This window comes from Rhinatrema bivittatum, chromosome 5 (assembly GCF_901001135.1).
Source record: "Rhinatrema bivittatum chromosome 5, aRhiBiv1.1, whole genome shotgun sequence".
Taxonomy (NCBI): Eukaryota; Metazoa; Chordata; class Amphibia; order Gymnophiona; family Rhinatrematidae; genus Rhinatrema; species Rhinatrema bivittatum.
In genome coordinates this window covers 177,514,344-177,531,330 of record NC_042619.1, presented here as the reverse complement: position 1 = coordinate 177,531,330, position 16,987 = coordinate 177,514,344, and the positions used below count along the sequence as shown (strand labels likewise).

General features: G+C 42.2%; 1 protein-coding gene across 1 annotated transcript in view; it reads right to left on the bottom strand.

The window, feature by feature from the left end:
- Positions 1–16,987, bottom strand: part of SCEL (sciellin) — a 241,197-nt gene that overhangs the window by 36,336 nt on the left and 187,874 nt on the right. Inside the window, exons 29-31 of the mRNA XM_029603190.1 lie at positions 13,916–13,972; positions 11,857–11,913; positions 10,536–10,592 (exon numbers count right to left, since the gene is read on the bottom strand). Coding sequence (XP_029459050.1) covers positions 10,536–10,592; positions 11,857–11,913; positions 13,916–13,972 — 171 coding nt within the window. The remainder of the gene's footprint in view (positions 1–10,535; positions 10,593–11,856; positions 11,914–13,915; positions 13,973–16,987) is intronic.

The window sequence follows — 16,987 nt, the reverse complement described above, 5'->3', positions numbered from 1 at the left end:
CAGCTCGGGAATTACCCGAGGAACTGGAGGCCCTCATTGATTTGGCAGGCCGAGTTGATCGGCGTCTTCAGCAGCACCTGAAGGAGCTGAAATCCGGACGTCGAGCAGTACCTCTGGCTCCCTTGTTCTCTCGTCCTCTGACTTCTCCCATCGCATCTGAGATTCCATCGACTCGTGTTGAAAAACCTATGCAAATAGGTCATACTCATTTGATTCCGGAAGAGAGACAATGGTGCAGGACTCTCGGACTCTGTCTGTATTGTGGCAGCAAGGGCCATCTATTAGCTCAGTGCCCAGAGCGTCCGGGAAATTCTCAGGCCTAGGTGTCTCAGAGGAGCTGACCCTAGGCTGCATCAACCCCGCTCCTCAATGTACAGTTCCAATGATGCTCCAGTTCTCGGGGGGTTCCATCACAACTCTGGCCTTTATTGACTCCAGAGCCAGAGGCAACTTTATTTTGGCCAAACTAGCCAAGCAACTGCAATTTCCAGTGATTCCTCATGCACCACCACTTCTAATCTCCTCTATCCAGGGGAAACCACTGCCCGGACGAGTGTTTCTGTGTACCGCCCCGGTGACAGTCCGTACTGGAGTACTTCAGGAAGAAGAGATCTCCTTCCTGATTCTTGACAAATCTGTCCATCCGGTGGTGTTGGGTCTTCCCTGGCTGTGTAAACACTCTCCTTCTTTCAATTGGGAAATGCTTCACATTACCGCTTGGGGGTATGATTGCTTTATCTCTTGCCTTTGGAATTTGCCTTGACCCCTGATTCTACTTGCTGTTACCACATTACCATTAACTCTGCAATACACTGAATATGCGGATGTTTTCTCTAAAGAAAAAGCAGAGACTCTTCCGGAGTCACAGTGCCTCCTAGAGGTTGAGTATACCCATTATCCTTACCAGAAACACGAGCAATGTCCCAATATATTAAGGAGAATCTAGACCGTGGTTTCATTAGGCCATCTACATCTCCAATGGGGGCTGGTTTCTTCTTTGTAGCAAAAAAAGATGGCTCCTTGAGGCCCTGTATTGATTATCGGGGTCTCAACTCCATCCCCATTTATGATCGCTACCCGCTTCCACTCATTCCCGAGCTTCTGGACCGACTTCAAGGAGCCAAGGTCTTTACGAAGTTGGATCTTCTTGGGGCCTACAATTTGGTCTGAATCAGGCCGGGAGATGAATGGAAAATCGCCTTTAATACTCACGATGGCCACTACAAGTACCTAGTGATGCCTTTCGGTTTATGCAACGCACCGGCGGTCTTCCAAAATCTTATGAACGAGGTATTTAGAGACATGCTCAACAAATGAGTGATCGTCTATCTGGATGACATCTTAATCTATTCTGCGAATCTGACCACCCATCGTGTTGATGTTTGCCGAGTCCTCCAGCGTTTAAGAGACCACCGCCTGCATGCTAAAGTAGAAAAGTGCCTCTTCGAACAAGAGTCATTACCCTTCCTGGGGTTCATAGTTTACACCAATGGCTTCAGTATGGATCCGGACAAGCTAGCTAACATCCGGGATTGGCCCCAACCAGTAGGACTCCACTCGCTTCAATAATTCCTTGGCTTCACCAACTTCTATAGGAACTTTATTCCTCAGTTTTCTCGCATCGTGGCTCATCTCACAGCTCTAACTAGAAAGAGTGCAGACGCCAACCATTGGCCTCCAGCAGCCATCTCTGCTTTTGAAGAATTAAAATGCTCTTTTTTACAAGAACCATGTCTCCGTCACCCAGACCCATCTTGTCCTTTCGTCGTGGAGGTGAATGCTTCCGATATTGCGGTGGAAACCATACTCAGCCAACACTCTGCTCAAGAAGCCCTACTACCGTGCTCTTTCTTCTCTCGAAAATTCTCTTCGGCTGAAAGGAATTACGGAATTGGAGATAAAGAGCTCTTGGCTATTAAATGGGCATTTGAAGAAAGGAGACAGTGGCTAGAGAGGGCGCAACATCTCATTACAGTGTACACCAATCATAGAATTTGGAGTGCCTCAGTAAGGCCCAGTGTCTGAATCCCTGTCAGGCCCGCTGGTCCCTTTTTCAGTCGATTTCACTTTGTTTTACGCTACCTTCTGGCCACAAAGAACATTAGGGTGGACGCCCTATCCAGACTCCATGAACCTGAAGACAAAATGGGTCAACCTAGGTTCATCCTGGACCCTGTTCAGATTCTTTTGGCAGCCACATACAAGGTGCCTCAGGGGAAGACAGTTGTTCCACTCCGTCTGTGACCCAAGGTCCTTGCCTGGGCACACGACTCCCTCATGGCTGGACACCCGGGAAGGATCCGCACTATGGAACTAGTAACCTGCTACTACTGGTGGCCTCGCACAGCTTAGGATGTGAAAGTCTATGTCAAGTCTTGTCCTACTTGCGCGCAACAAAAACCTCTGTCGGGTCACCCCCGGGGCCTCCTTCAACCCCTCCCAGCACCACACGAGCCATGGACACATATATCTACTGATTTTGTGGTGGATTTACCTTCATCTCAGGGAAACCAAGTGATCTGGGTAATAGTGGACAGATTCTCCAAGATGGCACATTTCGTTCCTCTTCCCAAACTACCTACAGCATTAGAACTGGCACGTCTGTTCACACAGCACGTCTTTCGCCTCCATGGGCTTCCTTTACATATCACATCCAACCAAGGGCCTCAGTTCACGGCAAAATACTGGCATTCCTTGTGCAAGAAATTTGGAGTACAATTAGACTTTACTACAGCATTCCATCCCAGGGGAATGGCCGAGTAGAATGAGTTAATCGAGACTTAAAGGCCTTCCTCCATTCATTTGTAGGAAGTCACCAGGATGATTGGGCTTTGTTATTGCCTTGGGCTGAGTTCTCCCATAATAACCATGTACGCTCTGCCATAGGAGCATCTCCCTTACAAGTGGTCTTTGGCAAGCATCTCAAACCTCCTTTGCCTTTACCTCTTGTCGTGCCTTCTCCGGTGGCACAAATTACAGCCCAACAGCTCCATGACTTGTGGGAATCCACTATCACTAATCTCCTGAAAGCCGCCAATATTGCTAAGCTGGCTTCAGATAAGCATTGCTGTCCAGCAACTTCCTTCAACTTGGGAGACCGGGTATGGCTCAGCACCCACCATATTCGCCTTCGCATTCCATCTATGAGACTGGCTCCAAGATACATCAGACCATTCTCCATCACAGAACAGTTGGGTCCGGTAACGTATCGCTTACGTCTTCCTTCCAGCCTCCGGATACATAACGCATTCCATGTCTCCTTGTAAAAACCATTGGTGCTCTCCGTGTTCCATGCTACTCGAATCCTCCTACTTACATAAATCATGTTTGACATGTGAATTAATGTACTTAGTCACAGCTCTCGTAAATATTTCAATTTTGTACCCTGTATATAGTTACCTTATAGTCCTCTTGTTACACCCTCTAATATCTCTTTATGAGTTACGCTATACATCCTACTGCTCTACTTTTCTTGTGTAATCTGGACGTTTTATGCTCCCCTCCCCCATCCCTGTTCATTGTACTTTGTTTCTAAGCTGTCAGTTATTATGTAAACCGGCATGATGTTTGCACACTAATGCCGGTATATAAACGTTTTAAATAAATAAATAATAAATAAATACTCCTCTCGAACCATCCAGGATAGCTTTTGATGAAGACCCAGTTTATCAAGTATGAGAGGTTTTGGATATCAGAAGGCATCATAGGCATTGGGAGAATCTAATCTCCTGGGAAGGATTTGGCCCCAAGGAGAATTCCTGGGGGCCCTCAGCTAAAATCTTGGATAAGTCTTTACTACTACACTTCCACAGAACCCATCCTGATAAGCCTGGACCTTCTAAAAGGGGCAAAAGGGGGGATACTGTTGTGGGGAACACTCCTTCTGGTCGGCACAGCGTTGTCCATGTTGGGCTGACCACCCATGGCCTACCACGTGACTCAGAATGCTGCCATCCTGTCCTCAGTGAAGCTCTCCCTAAGCTACGCCATTTTAAGGTCTCAGCATTGGAATCTCCAGGCCATCCTCCTATGACATCAGCTCCTTCTATGACGTCAGGAAGCAGCCCTATATATTCCAAGCTTCTCTCCTGTTGGTTGCCTTTGCAACAGCTTGTCTCTTCGGAGAGCTCATTGATTCTGTGCCTGATTTTGCTCCAGCTCCTGACTCTGCTCCAGCTCCTGATCCTGATTCAGCTCCATCCTTCATTCTTCAGTCCTGCGTATCTCCTTGACTTGATCTCCAGGTACCGACCCTTGGCTTGCTTCACTTTCTTCCTGTCTGCCACATGCATTGACTCCTGGCCTGGTTTCATCGCTTCTGCTCCTCTGCTGCCTGCCTCAGACTCTGGACCAGACTTTTGTATTGCTCCTTTGCTGCCAGCCCTGACCCAGACTTAAGAACATAAGAACATGCCATACTGGGTCAGACCAAGGGTCCATCAAGCCCAGCATCCTGTTTCCAACAGTGGCCAATCCAGGCCATAAGAACCTGGCAAGTACCCAAAAACTAAGTCTAATCCATGTTATCATTGCTAATGGCAGTGGCTATTCTCTAAGTGAACTTAATAGCAGGTAATGGACTTTTCCTCCAAGAACTTATCCTATCCTTTTTTAAACACAGCTATACTAACTGCACTAACCACATCCTCTGGCAACAAATTCCAGAGTTTAATTGTGCGTTGAGTGAAAAAGAACTTTCTCCGATTAGTTTTAAATGTGCCACATGATAACTTCATGGAGTGCCCCTAGTCTTTCTATTATCCGAAAGAGTAAATAACCGATTCACATCTACCTGTTCTAGACCTCTCATGATTTTAAACATCTCTATCATATCCCCCCTCAGCCATCTCTTCTCCAAGCTGAAAAGTCCTAACCTCTTTAGTCTTTCCTCATAGGGGAGCTGTTCCATTCCCCTTATCATTTTGGAAGCCCTTCTCTGTACCTTCTCCATCGCAATTATATCTTTTTTGAGATGCGGCGACCAGAATTGTACACAGTATTCAAGGTGTGGTCTCACCATGGAGCGATATAGAAGCATTATGATATTTTCTGTTTTATTCACCATGCCCTTTCTAATAATTCCCAACATTCTGTTTGCTTTTTTTGACTGCCGCAGCACACTGAACTGATGATTTCAATGTGTTATCCACTATGACGCCTAGATCTCTTTCTTGGGTTGTAGCACCTAATATGGAACCCAAAATTGTGTAAATTATAGCATGGGTTATTTTTCCCTATATGCAAAACCTTGCACTTATCCACATTAAATTTCATCTGCCATTTGGATGCCCAAGTCTCACAAGGTCTTCCTGCAATTTATCACAATCTGCTTGTGATTTAACTACTCTGAACAATTTTGTGTCATCTGCAAGTTTGATTATCTCACTCATCATATTTCTTTCCAGATCATTTATAAATATATTGAAAAGTAAGGATCCCAATACAGATCCCTGAGGCACTCCACTGGCCATTCCCTTCCACTGAGAAAATTGTCCATTTAATCCTACTCTCTGTTTCCTGTCTTTTAGCCAGTTTGTAATCCACGAAAGGACATAGTCACCTATTCCATGACTTTTCACTTTTCCTAGAAGCCTCTCATGAGGAACTTTGTCTAACGCCTTCTGAAAATCCAAGTATACTACATCTACCGGTTCACCTTTATCCACATGTTTATTAACTCCTTCAAAAAAGTGAAGCAGATTTGTGAGGCAAGACTTGCCTTGGGTAAAGCCATGCTGACTTTGTTCTATTAAACCATGTCTTTCTATATGTTCTGTGATTTTGATGTTTAGAACTTCTGACTTCGTCTCTGCCTCGCCTGTCCTGCTTCATCTAGGCAACCCGCACCTAAATCCTGCCAGCCCCAGCACCCAAGGGCTCAACCTGCGGGGAACAAGGGCTGGTATAGGTGAAACTCCAGTTTGGTTGGCCTTGCCGGCTCCATCTACCGGTGACGGGTTCCACATAGGGCCTTCCCTCTGTGGTATACCAACTCCCGTCTCAGCTCAAGGGTCCACAAACATAACATACTCACAGTTTTAATAGATGTTTTTGTATTTTGTAAGATAATTGAAGTATGAATGTTTATGAAAGGTGCATGGATTAACAGTAGCTAGGGCTAAGTCTTGACAACTGATAGTATTGCTTACAAATTTCAAACTTATGCTAATTCAGCCCCCTTTCATGATTGTGTTGATGTAAAAATATTGCTCCCTTAAGGCTCTGGAACAGCACTAATAGCCTCACTTTATCCCCTGATTTCTTGATTGTTAGGACAAGGCAGGAAGTGGCTAGCAGTTAAAAATTTAATGAATGACATTAGTATTATGATTAAACCAGCTGATAAGGTGGAAATATAGTAATTCTTAACACCTCTGACTATGAACAAGAAGTGATCAGACAATTATTTGATATGATATATTATGAGAAGCTATGTGCTGACCCTACTCCTTGACTCAGAGCAGATTTCATTTATAGCAGATTTCAGTTTTAGCTGATGTGTTTCAACATGGTTATATCATTAATAAGGAAACCATGTTTTTGGTTGAGAAACACCCTTGTACTCTTGTCTTTTACTTGGTACCAAAGAAACATAAGAGTATGACATTACTCCCTGAATGTTCAATAGTGTCGAGTTTGGGTTAGATATTAGAACCACGGTCAAAATTTTGAATCCTTTTGTTTCAAAATCTGAGTCCAATGTATGTGACTCATCTCACTTTATACAATGTCATCAGGGGGTTCAAATCCAGACTGGTGAGTTTTGGTTGTTGAGTGTACACTGAGTCCCTATATTCTAACATCCCCAGCAGGAGGCTTTAGAGGTTATACAAGATGTATTGGACACTTAGGAAGCTCCTATTATGGTCCCTACTGATTTTTTGATCAGCTTGGTCAAGATAGCCCTCACTCACTATTTTTCTGAAGTTTTTATAGTTCAATGAGATTATCAAATCTTGTGATAATCAAGATTTGATCAAGATCAAGATAAATAAGTGATGAGGTCCATATTCAAAAGCATTGAGCCGGCTAGCTCAGAAGTTAGCCAGCTAAATGAATATTTGAACACACATCCAGCTAAATCCTATTAGGCTAATAAGTTAGAAGGCTAGAATTTAGCTGGATAAGTTAAGATCATTCCAGAAGTACAACTGGGAGGAATTAAATTAACCAGCTAAGTTAACTGGCTAACTCCAATATTCAGAGTTAGCCGGATAACTTGGCTGGCTAAGTACCTGTTTCACTGAGGGGTTTTTTTTCTCATAGACACAAAATGGGAGAAAATCCTAAAGGAATCTGGCCCTAAGTTTGGTCAGGCTAAAGAGCTGTCTTAAAGTTTGCAGGCTATATTTAACTGGCTAACTTTAAAATAGCTGGCTATATTCAATAGTGCGGCTGCACTATTGACTATATCTCCAAAAGTAGCCAGATAATTTTCATGGCTAACTTTGCTATCTGGACTGTGTATGAATATGGACCTCGATAATACTAAACTAAAAAGCACAAAGTTGAAAAATCTTGTAAACCAAAATATGTATATTGACCCTCTGTAAGCACAATCATAAAAAATAAAGAATAAGAGTGAAATCAGACCCGAGGCATGACATTTCAGGGGTCTCAACAGGGGAGGGACTGGACCACCAGTATCACCCCAAGCCAGGCAAGAGGCCACCAGGAAAAGGGTCCTAGGCTGAAGAAATCAAGGGAACAGGTCCCCCCTAGGCCCAGTCAAGAGTGAGGAGCAGAACAAACTGCTCCAGTTGACGTTCTTTTTTTTTTTTTTTTTTTTAAATACTGGGAATTAACTAATACTTGCTTGATCCTTAAAAGCAGAGAAAGGAGGAAGAAGAAACTTCTGCAAACCAAAAGTGCTACAAGTGAGGGAACCACAGGTTCTACTATCTGTATCTGCTGGAGACAGAGAAATACTGAAGGGACACAAGGTGAGCACTGTCCTGATATAGGATACCCTTTGAGTTTTTCTCTGGCTCCATCTGCTGGACAGGAGGCTCAACCCACTGTCTGGACTGATACGGGTATGTACAGGGAAAATATGTATATTGACCCTCTGTAAGCACAATCATAAAAAATAAAGAATAAGAGTGAAATCATTAAAATCAGCACAGATTAACTGTGGAAAAATATCATCAAAGAGCATGTGATTATTTTAATCAGTATTTCTCATTCTGGTCCACTCTTATTTCTGAAATGTAATATATGCAAGATGATTCTCTACATTTGTGACCACCTTCCATAAAATGTGTATTTAAGCTAAATTCTTATAACCAAAATGATTAAGTTAAGTTCATTTTTCTGCATATATTCAAAATATGATTTAAACGTTATAGTATGCAGAAAAAAGCCAGCATCCTGTTCAACAGTCTCTCCTTAACTACCTTGAACATTATTGGATTTTCACTCTGAATACTGTGGCACCATCTTGTTTAAATGAAGCAACTGAATGGCAACGTGTTATCTAAAGATATTAATCTCATTGGTTAAATGATTTATAGTGGTTTCTCATTAGTGACACACATTTTTAAATTTCTGCTTTTCTATTGGCTTACAGGGCAAGGCATGAGTATCTTCAGTGATTTGGGATGCTTGCTTCCAAGTACTTAAGAATGTCATGTTATCGATCATTCTTCTTTCTGCCTCTGCCCTCACTGTACATCTTGAGGCCTTGTTGTCAGTCTTCTTGAAACATTGCTCTGCATCTACCATTTGTGATTTTAATCTGCAGTACTACTGCTGCTGCGCCAAGCCACTTCTGGATGGTTTGCCATTTGCTCCAGCTGTCTTCAAGGTTCTTTCCAAATTCCCTTCCCTTATAGTACTTGCTGACTCTTAGTCTTGCCCTTTCAATCTGATGTTTTATATATACCATATCCTAGTTGTCTTTAATGGTTTCATGCCCTCTTGTACTGTTTCTTCAAACTGCTTGCCCTTACAGTTCTTACAAATATTGGTCTCATCCAGTATTTAACTTTCAATGAATTACACCACAGCAAAAGACAGGAACTGCCAAAGTGCAGCATAAAGAACCAGGACCATATTACTCTTTTGTTACTGCTTCTTAGGTAATGGATGCGGTATTTGTAAAAAAATGATTCAGAAGAAGCATGCCCTGGATTCCTTGAATCACAGGATATTGAACAGCTAGTGGCTGAAGAGAATTTGGCATCTGTAGTCAGAAGCATCTTAGCCTCCAGTGAGGAGGTGGAGAAGGCAGATGATACTGACAAGGCTAAGATTAGATACAGCCAAGGGGGAAAACCAACTCCAAGTCTGAACAGCAAGCCCCTTCTACTAATGATGCTTTTTGGAAACAACATCATGCCTCCTGGAAGGATTTCCTCTCACCTCTACCTTCCCTTTGCCTTTAATCTGGCGGCTTAAGGTGTTCTTTGCCACTGTGGATATTTGCTCTGTGCTTCTCATGATGTTTTGATGTCTTCATGCCAGTCTTTTAGCTGCTTTGACCCTCTACCTTTGCTTTTTTCCCTCTTCATTGTGCCTTGTGCTGTTCATGCCACACTTGGCACCACTTTACCCATCTTGTACAATCTTAGGGGACTCATGCCATTGTTTTTGGTGCCCTTTGTCCCATTTTAGAGCCTTGGAGTATTCTGGTCATACTTGTTTCTGCTTTGTTCCTCTGATGGGGCCTTGGAGGACTGCTGCCACTACTGGTAATGTTTTCTTCCTTTGTGATTCCTTGAACTCTTCGTGCCACTTTTGGTGCCATTTTGATATAGTCTTGTTGTCAATAAGATGCTTTTCACCCTTCTGATTATGTCTATCCTCAAATTTCATTAGAAATTATTAGAAAACCCAAATTTGGGAGCACAAAATAGGCTGCATTGCTTCCCCCATTGACTTTAATTGGGGAAGCAATGCAGCCTACTATTGAATAAAACAAACAACATTTTTTTCTTTGAAATGAACCAAATGAATGTGACCTACAAAATGAATAAATGAACGAAAATAAAAATGTTTCCTCTGCACATCCCTAGCACTGATTCATGCAGCTTTTCCAAAAGCTACTAACATGTGACTGCCAAAAATTGGACCCTTGTCAAGCAATTACATAAAATACAGACAATGGCCACCACTTGCTTGCTGTCACTGCTTTTCCCACTGTTGCCTATCAAGCCACCATTATGGCCACATATGTTACTGTATATGCAAGATCACTAACATCACTTTACTAAAAATACTTGTTTCAAAAGTCATATTCCTCATGTTAGTATCTGATACATCACAATACTTAAGTCCTCCAGTGTTTCTGATGTAGCTTTTGTTGATTTGATTCTTTTTTATTTTAATGTATGTTTCATTTTAACTATTATATATGTTGTTTTGTACCCCACCTTGAACATTGGAAGGGCGGGTAACAAATGTTTTAAAATAAATTCAATAAATAAATCAGGCATTCACCATGGGAGACTAAAGTGTGTTAAAAATATGTGCTAAAGCATGTTTATTACTCGCTACTAAATAGGCCCTTAACATTTTTACTTTGCTTTACTTACCTTGTGCTATCTTTTCCTGCAGGGCGTCTTACATCAATGAGATTATCAAGCCCCTGGCTTCATTGAAACAAAATTGATCAAATTAGCGATATGACAATCAATAGGAGAATATTTACAAAACATTTGAAAAAATAAGTCAACCAAAAATATAGTGTGCTTTTCAAAAAATGATTGTTTTTACCTATGTATGTTTCTTTGTAAGCTACTTAGCACAGTGGATACTGTAGCATATAAATATTTTAATAAGTAAAATAATAAATAGTATAATTTTAGCATTTGAAAAATGATACAGTGGAACATGTTTTAGGTTACAAAGGAAAAATATAACTAAAAAATCCCTTGGAACTCTGGAACTTAGAACAGAACAGTTATGCAGGTTCTCCATAAACCCTCAATATATCCTCTTAACTTATTCTGTGTTGGCTGAACCAAGTGAACAGTTTCTATGTAAAGCACTGTAATCTGGATCACTACTACTCAAGGGGACTCAGCAATCCCACTAGAAGGCAAGTCTGATCCAGGTGTAGGGTTGGGGAAGGGTGAACATAGGGCAAGACAGTAAAGTGGGAGGGGTGCAGAATTTTTCGGTATTGGATGGGGAATAAAAATGAAAGCCAGGGGCGGAGACAGGGTGAAACAAGTTATATATTTATTTAGCATTGATTTTTTCCTTTTCCCTATATACCTCAAAGCGAGTTACAACTAAAACAAGTTTAATACAAATGCAGTTTAAATGGAATAAAAATCCTGAAAACCCACCCATAGAATAAAAAAGGTAAAACAGCCATATCTTTAATTTCTTGTGGAATATTAGATAAATGCTTTCCATTTGATGAGAAACCCTATTCCAGGAATAGGAAGCCAAAAAACAAAATACTTTCACCTGATAATCACTATTTTAGTGGCACACAGTGATGGGTAGGTAATAATGCATATTGGGATGACCTTAGATTGGGAGGATGGTGCTGGAGAGAAGAGGATGAAGGAGAATCTGGTTTAGGAGGGAGGATTTTGTGCAAAAGGAGTTTGAATATGAAACAGTTGTTACTAAGGGCTACCTGCTATTTAAAAGATCACAGGGAGAGAGAGGGCGGGGAATGCACAGCTATAACTGTTGCTGGTAATAATATCTGTGATTTAACAGTTTTTGGAATATATAGTCCCACTAATCTGGGGTTCATTTAGGGATTAATACCTTTAGTAAATCATATAGTCAAGAGAGCAGTGGGTAGAAGAGTGGGTTAAGTGTGTTAAAAATGCATGATAAAGTTTAACATTCTTTACTTAATAGGCCATTAACTATATTATTTTTTTTGCTTACCTGTTGCTATCTTTTCCTGAAGTATATCTAACATCGATGAGATTATCAAGTCCTTGGCTTCAATAGAAAAAAAATTAACGAAGTTAGCATTATGACAAATCAGTAGGAAAATATCCTCAAAATATTTTAAAAAATGAGTTATACAGATATACAATTGTCTTTTCCAAAGGGTTTTGACAGTAATATCATTGCTTCTTGTAGACAAGAAGAAAAGAGAAGACATTGGAGGTTTGCTCCCAGGGCTGGGCTGAACTGAGCACTGGTGCTGGGCCTAGGCTTCGGTGATGGAACTAGGCCTCGGGCCAGGCCCCAGCACCAGGCAGAAGACTTGGCAATGGGGCCCGGCCTCAGGAAGGGCCCTCTCATCAGGCCTAAGCTTCAGTGATGCGATCAGGCTTCAGGCCAGGCCCTAGCATCAAACCTAAGCCTAGGCCTTGGTGCCAGGATTGGGCCTCGGGCTGGGCTACAGTCCTAGGCTTCAGTGCTGGGACCAAGTCTCGGGCTGGGCACTGACACCAAACTTAGGCCTCACATTTGTTCTAATTTTCGCTTTTTTCAAAATGAAACAAAAGTAAAACCAATGAAATCTCATTGTTTTTTCTTTCCTTCTGTTTCAAAAATGACACGAAATGAAATAAGAAATGTCATTGACATGTCCTATTTTAGTTAAAATGAGTACACATCACTACCGAGAAGCTCTGGAACCTAGAACTGAGAACAGCTATACATGTTCTCCATGATTCCTCATTCTATATTGACTGGACCAGGTAGTAGGGATGTGACTTGGGCTTCGGACAATTGAAAATCTCAGACGATATTTTCAAAATCGTCAGAAATCGGGGGTTCCCCCAAAACGATAGGAAAACCCCACGATTTTGATCGTGGGGGTTCTCTTATTGTTTTGGGGGAGGGCGGGAAAAACGGCACACAAAAATAACCCCTAAACCCACCCCGACCCTTTAAAACTAAACCCTTTGCTTCCCCCACCTTCCCGACCCCCCCAAAAACATTTTACAGGTACCTGGTGGTCCAGTGGGTCCCGGGAACTATCTCCTGCTCTCGGGCCGTGGGCTGCCACTAATCAAAATGGCGCTGATGGCCCTTTGCCCTTACCATGTGACAGGGTATCCGTGCCATTGGCCGGCCCCTGTCACATGGTAGGAGCAATGGACGGCCGGCACCATCTTAGAAAATGGTGTGGGCCATCCATTGCTCCTTCCATGTGACAGGGGCCAACCAATGGCACAGGAAGCCCCTGTCACATCGTAAGGGCAAAGGGCCACCAGTGCCATTTTGATTCCTGGCCGGCCCGACGGCCCGAGAGGGAGAGATCACTCGCGGGATCCCACTGGACCACCAGGGCTTTTAATAAGTCTTGGGGAGGGATCGGGATGGTGGGGGGGTTGTAATAAATTAAATTTGAAGGGTTGGGGTGGGTTTTTTCGATTCGTTTTTCCTGTTTCGTTTTTTCCGATCTGTTTCGCCGAAAAACGACCTGCAGGAAAATGAATTTTTACCACGAAGCGTCCGAACACAGAAAAACAAAGCTCATCTCTACTTCCTATTACCTTCAAGTGGTAGCTTCCTGGTCTACCCGTTGAAGAAAAGCAATCCTCAGTTGCTCCTGCCCTGAGAGAGGGTCAGGAGAATAAGAAAAGCCAGCAGGGTGGAACGGGATTTCATGGGTGTTGGGTGGGGGACATGATTGTTAGATGACAGTGAGGTTAGCCAAGTTACATATGTTGGAGAATGCCAGGGAGGGTGGAGTTTAGTGCAAAATAAGATTTCAGTATGGGGGGGGGGGTGTCTGATGGTGGGTTACATGCCCCTATAAATATCTAGGTGAAAGGGCTAGAAACACACAGATGTTACTATCGCTGATACCATCCATGCATTAACATCTGGAGGAAAATATATCACTGCAAACTCAGGCTTGACCTCCTTTAGTAAATTATGTGTTCACTGTGAGGGAATAAAGAGTGTTAATAACATATGATAAAGCACTTTTAGATACTCTATACTAAACAGGCACATAACATTTTGACTTTGCTTTGCTTACCTTTTGCTATCATTTCCTGCAGTGTTTCTTACATTGGTGAGATTATCAAGCCCCTGGCTTCATTTGAAACAAATATTGGTAAGTTAGCAATACGACAGTCAATCAATGTAAGAATATCTACAAGTTTTATAAAATAGGCTGTACAGGAAGACAGTGTGCTTTTGAAATAATTTGACAATAATATAGTTATTCTACTTGAAAAATGATAAAGTATAACTTGTTTAGATTCAGAAAGGAGGCATCTAACAAGAAAGCTGCTAGAAGCTCTGGAACCCAGAACTTAGAACAGTTGTGCAGGCTCTCCAGGACTCCCCAGCATCTTCTCTTTTTCTATAGTGTGAACCAGGTGAACAGTTTCTTTGGGAAGATATACTCCAAAGCATGAAATCCACTCAGCACAAACTTTTTCAGTATGAACGGGCTAGAAATATATTTTTTTTTAAATAAATTATTTTACTATATTATGCCTCACACTGAACATGAAGTGCCAAATGATACAAAGTAAGCAATTAAGGGGGCAAATTTTAGAGATGTGCATCATTTTTTGTGTTCGTGTCGTTCTTCATTTTTCGACAGCCATGGAAAATGTCGGGTTTTTTCGGTTCGGATCTTTATTTTTGCAAAAAATCGATTTTTAGTTAGTGCGGGCTAATTCCCCATTAGATTTAGTTACTTTTTGTTAGTTTTTGTTAGTGCGCACTAACGGGAGTTAGCACGCACTGACTCCCGTTAGTGTGCACTAATCGGAAAAACAAATTTTTGTGAAAAAACGGGAAAATCCCTATCTTTTTCAGGCTCTCTGAAACATGCCGAATTGGACAATTTCATTGAAATTTTCCAATTTGGCAAAAACGAATGCACATCTCTAGCAAATTTAACCAATGTAAATGCACAGTACACAAGTACTTTTATCATATGTACTTTGTAGCAAATTTTCAAAGTGAATCTACCTGGGTACAGACTTGGATTTAGGGATCGACAACATAGGCCACTACCTAGGGTGCCAGATTTGGAAGGCGCATGATACCCTGGGCCCAACAGGAGCCTTCTCCCACTTACTTTAGGGCCCATATTCCAGAGCCACTTACAATCTCTGAGGGTGACACCCCACCTCCTGATGACCGGTCCCAGAGAACACTGCATATTACTAATTGTAAATCAAATACCATTTAGGTGCATACAGCAGCACATGAGTACCCATTTTGTTTTTTAATAAAAGAGTTTCTGGAATCTGGAGAGGGTATGTGATCATGATACACACAATTTCTCAGCCCATTTCTACAATCCAGTCCCTATATAGTTATTGTCTAGGCCTGGCATATGAAGAGGAAAAGAGAAAGATATAGGTGAGAGCAGAAAACTGGGGATTGAGGGTGAGTGGAATAATAGACTGAGGAGGGCTAGAGAAGAATTGGGGAGACTGGAGTGGAAAGAGAAGAGAAAGACATTTGAAATAAAATCACAGATGAAGGACAGTATTTAATGAGAGGAGAGAAGGGAAGGGGGAAAAGATAGGACTGTTAAAAGGAAAGTAAGTAAAGAAATTGTCCTGGCACACACAGTGTTTTTCATTTTTACGCAAAACCAGAGACTTGCCATAGAATTTTCTGACATTGCCACAGAATCTACTCCTGAAAGGTTGCAGGATATTGAGGCCTTGTCTATTGCAGTGCCACAAAATTGTGTTAACTCATACCCTGAATAGAGGCATCTTTGTTTTTTAGCAATTACAAAGCCTATTTACAAAGTGTCACTAATGGATTAATGTGTGTTAAAGTGCACTAATTTGGCAATTACTGTTTTAGACATATTAACAGACTTTATTGGTAATGCTCAGCCAAACATTACCAATAACGCAAAAAGGATTGCTGGACTGTGCAACAAAGCATCAGCAAGCTATCATGACTTGCCAATACTCCTAACCCTCCTAGCCCTCCTCCTACTAGGATCCTTAAAGGAGCACCGCACTGCACTCAAATCCCCCTATACAAAATCCCCCCACCCAAACTATATCACCCTCTCCCCCCCCCCCCCGCCATCATATGTAACTTACCTAGCCCTGCTCCCAGCTAACAACTCTGCCCCCACAATAGATACTCTAAATATTCCCCATCAAGGGCAGCCCCTTAACTTCTAATGGCAGCTTCTGGGCCCACTCCTTGCCTGCCAGGGGGTTTCAGGGCACATAAGACAACCTGAGGGAAGTGAGTGGTGGGGAGGGATTTCTTGAGTATTGGGTGGGAAGGTGGTTGTGGGCTGGGGCTAGCAAAATAATATATGTAGAGGAATGCCAGGGAGTATGGAGCAAGAGGAGAATCTGTTTGTGTAGGGCTGGAGAATTTGGTACAAGGTAAGTTTTCAGTTTGGGAGGTTTCTAATGCTGGGCTATTTGACCCTATAAAGATCCTGGGGGAGGGTCAGGAACACACAGATATCACTATTGCTGGCAACATCCATGTATTAACAATTGCAGAAACCTGATTATGAACACAGGGTTCACTAACAAGTAAATTAGGAGCGTGCGTACATGCAATTTTATACACATGTAGCATTTAACATATATGAGTAAGAGAGAGAGAGAAAGACTCTTTTAAAGTGTGCATATATCAAGACACTCATATATATATATATATCCCACTGTAAGAGGAGCACTTTCAACTCAGAGTGGGTTTTGGGGGAGCAGTGTTACAAGGATCCACAGACCTTGTGCCCTAGCAGACCAATGTAACATCACTCCCTCCTCCAAAACCCACCCTTAGCTGAAGGTGCCCCTCTTACAATGGGATATATCAAGAGTGTCTCAGTGTCTCTCTCTCATTCAGGATTCCTCTGACCCAAAGCCTCCAGACTTGTGCCTCATCAGGACCAGAAGTAAACTACACAGATAACATGGTGTGCATCACCATAGTCAGCCTTGCAAAATTCAGGGGATACACATGTCTTGGCCCCACCCTTTTTCTTGATGTACGCACATACTTCCAGGATTCTTAAAATTCACATTGCTAACACACAGCCCACATATGCAATGCTTTTAAAATCTTTCTGTAAGGTCCTAACTTCCTTAATTTAGAT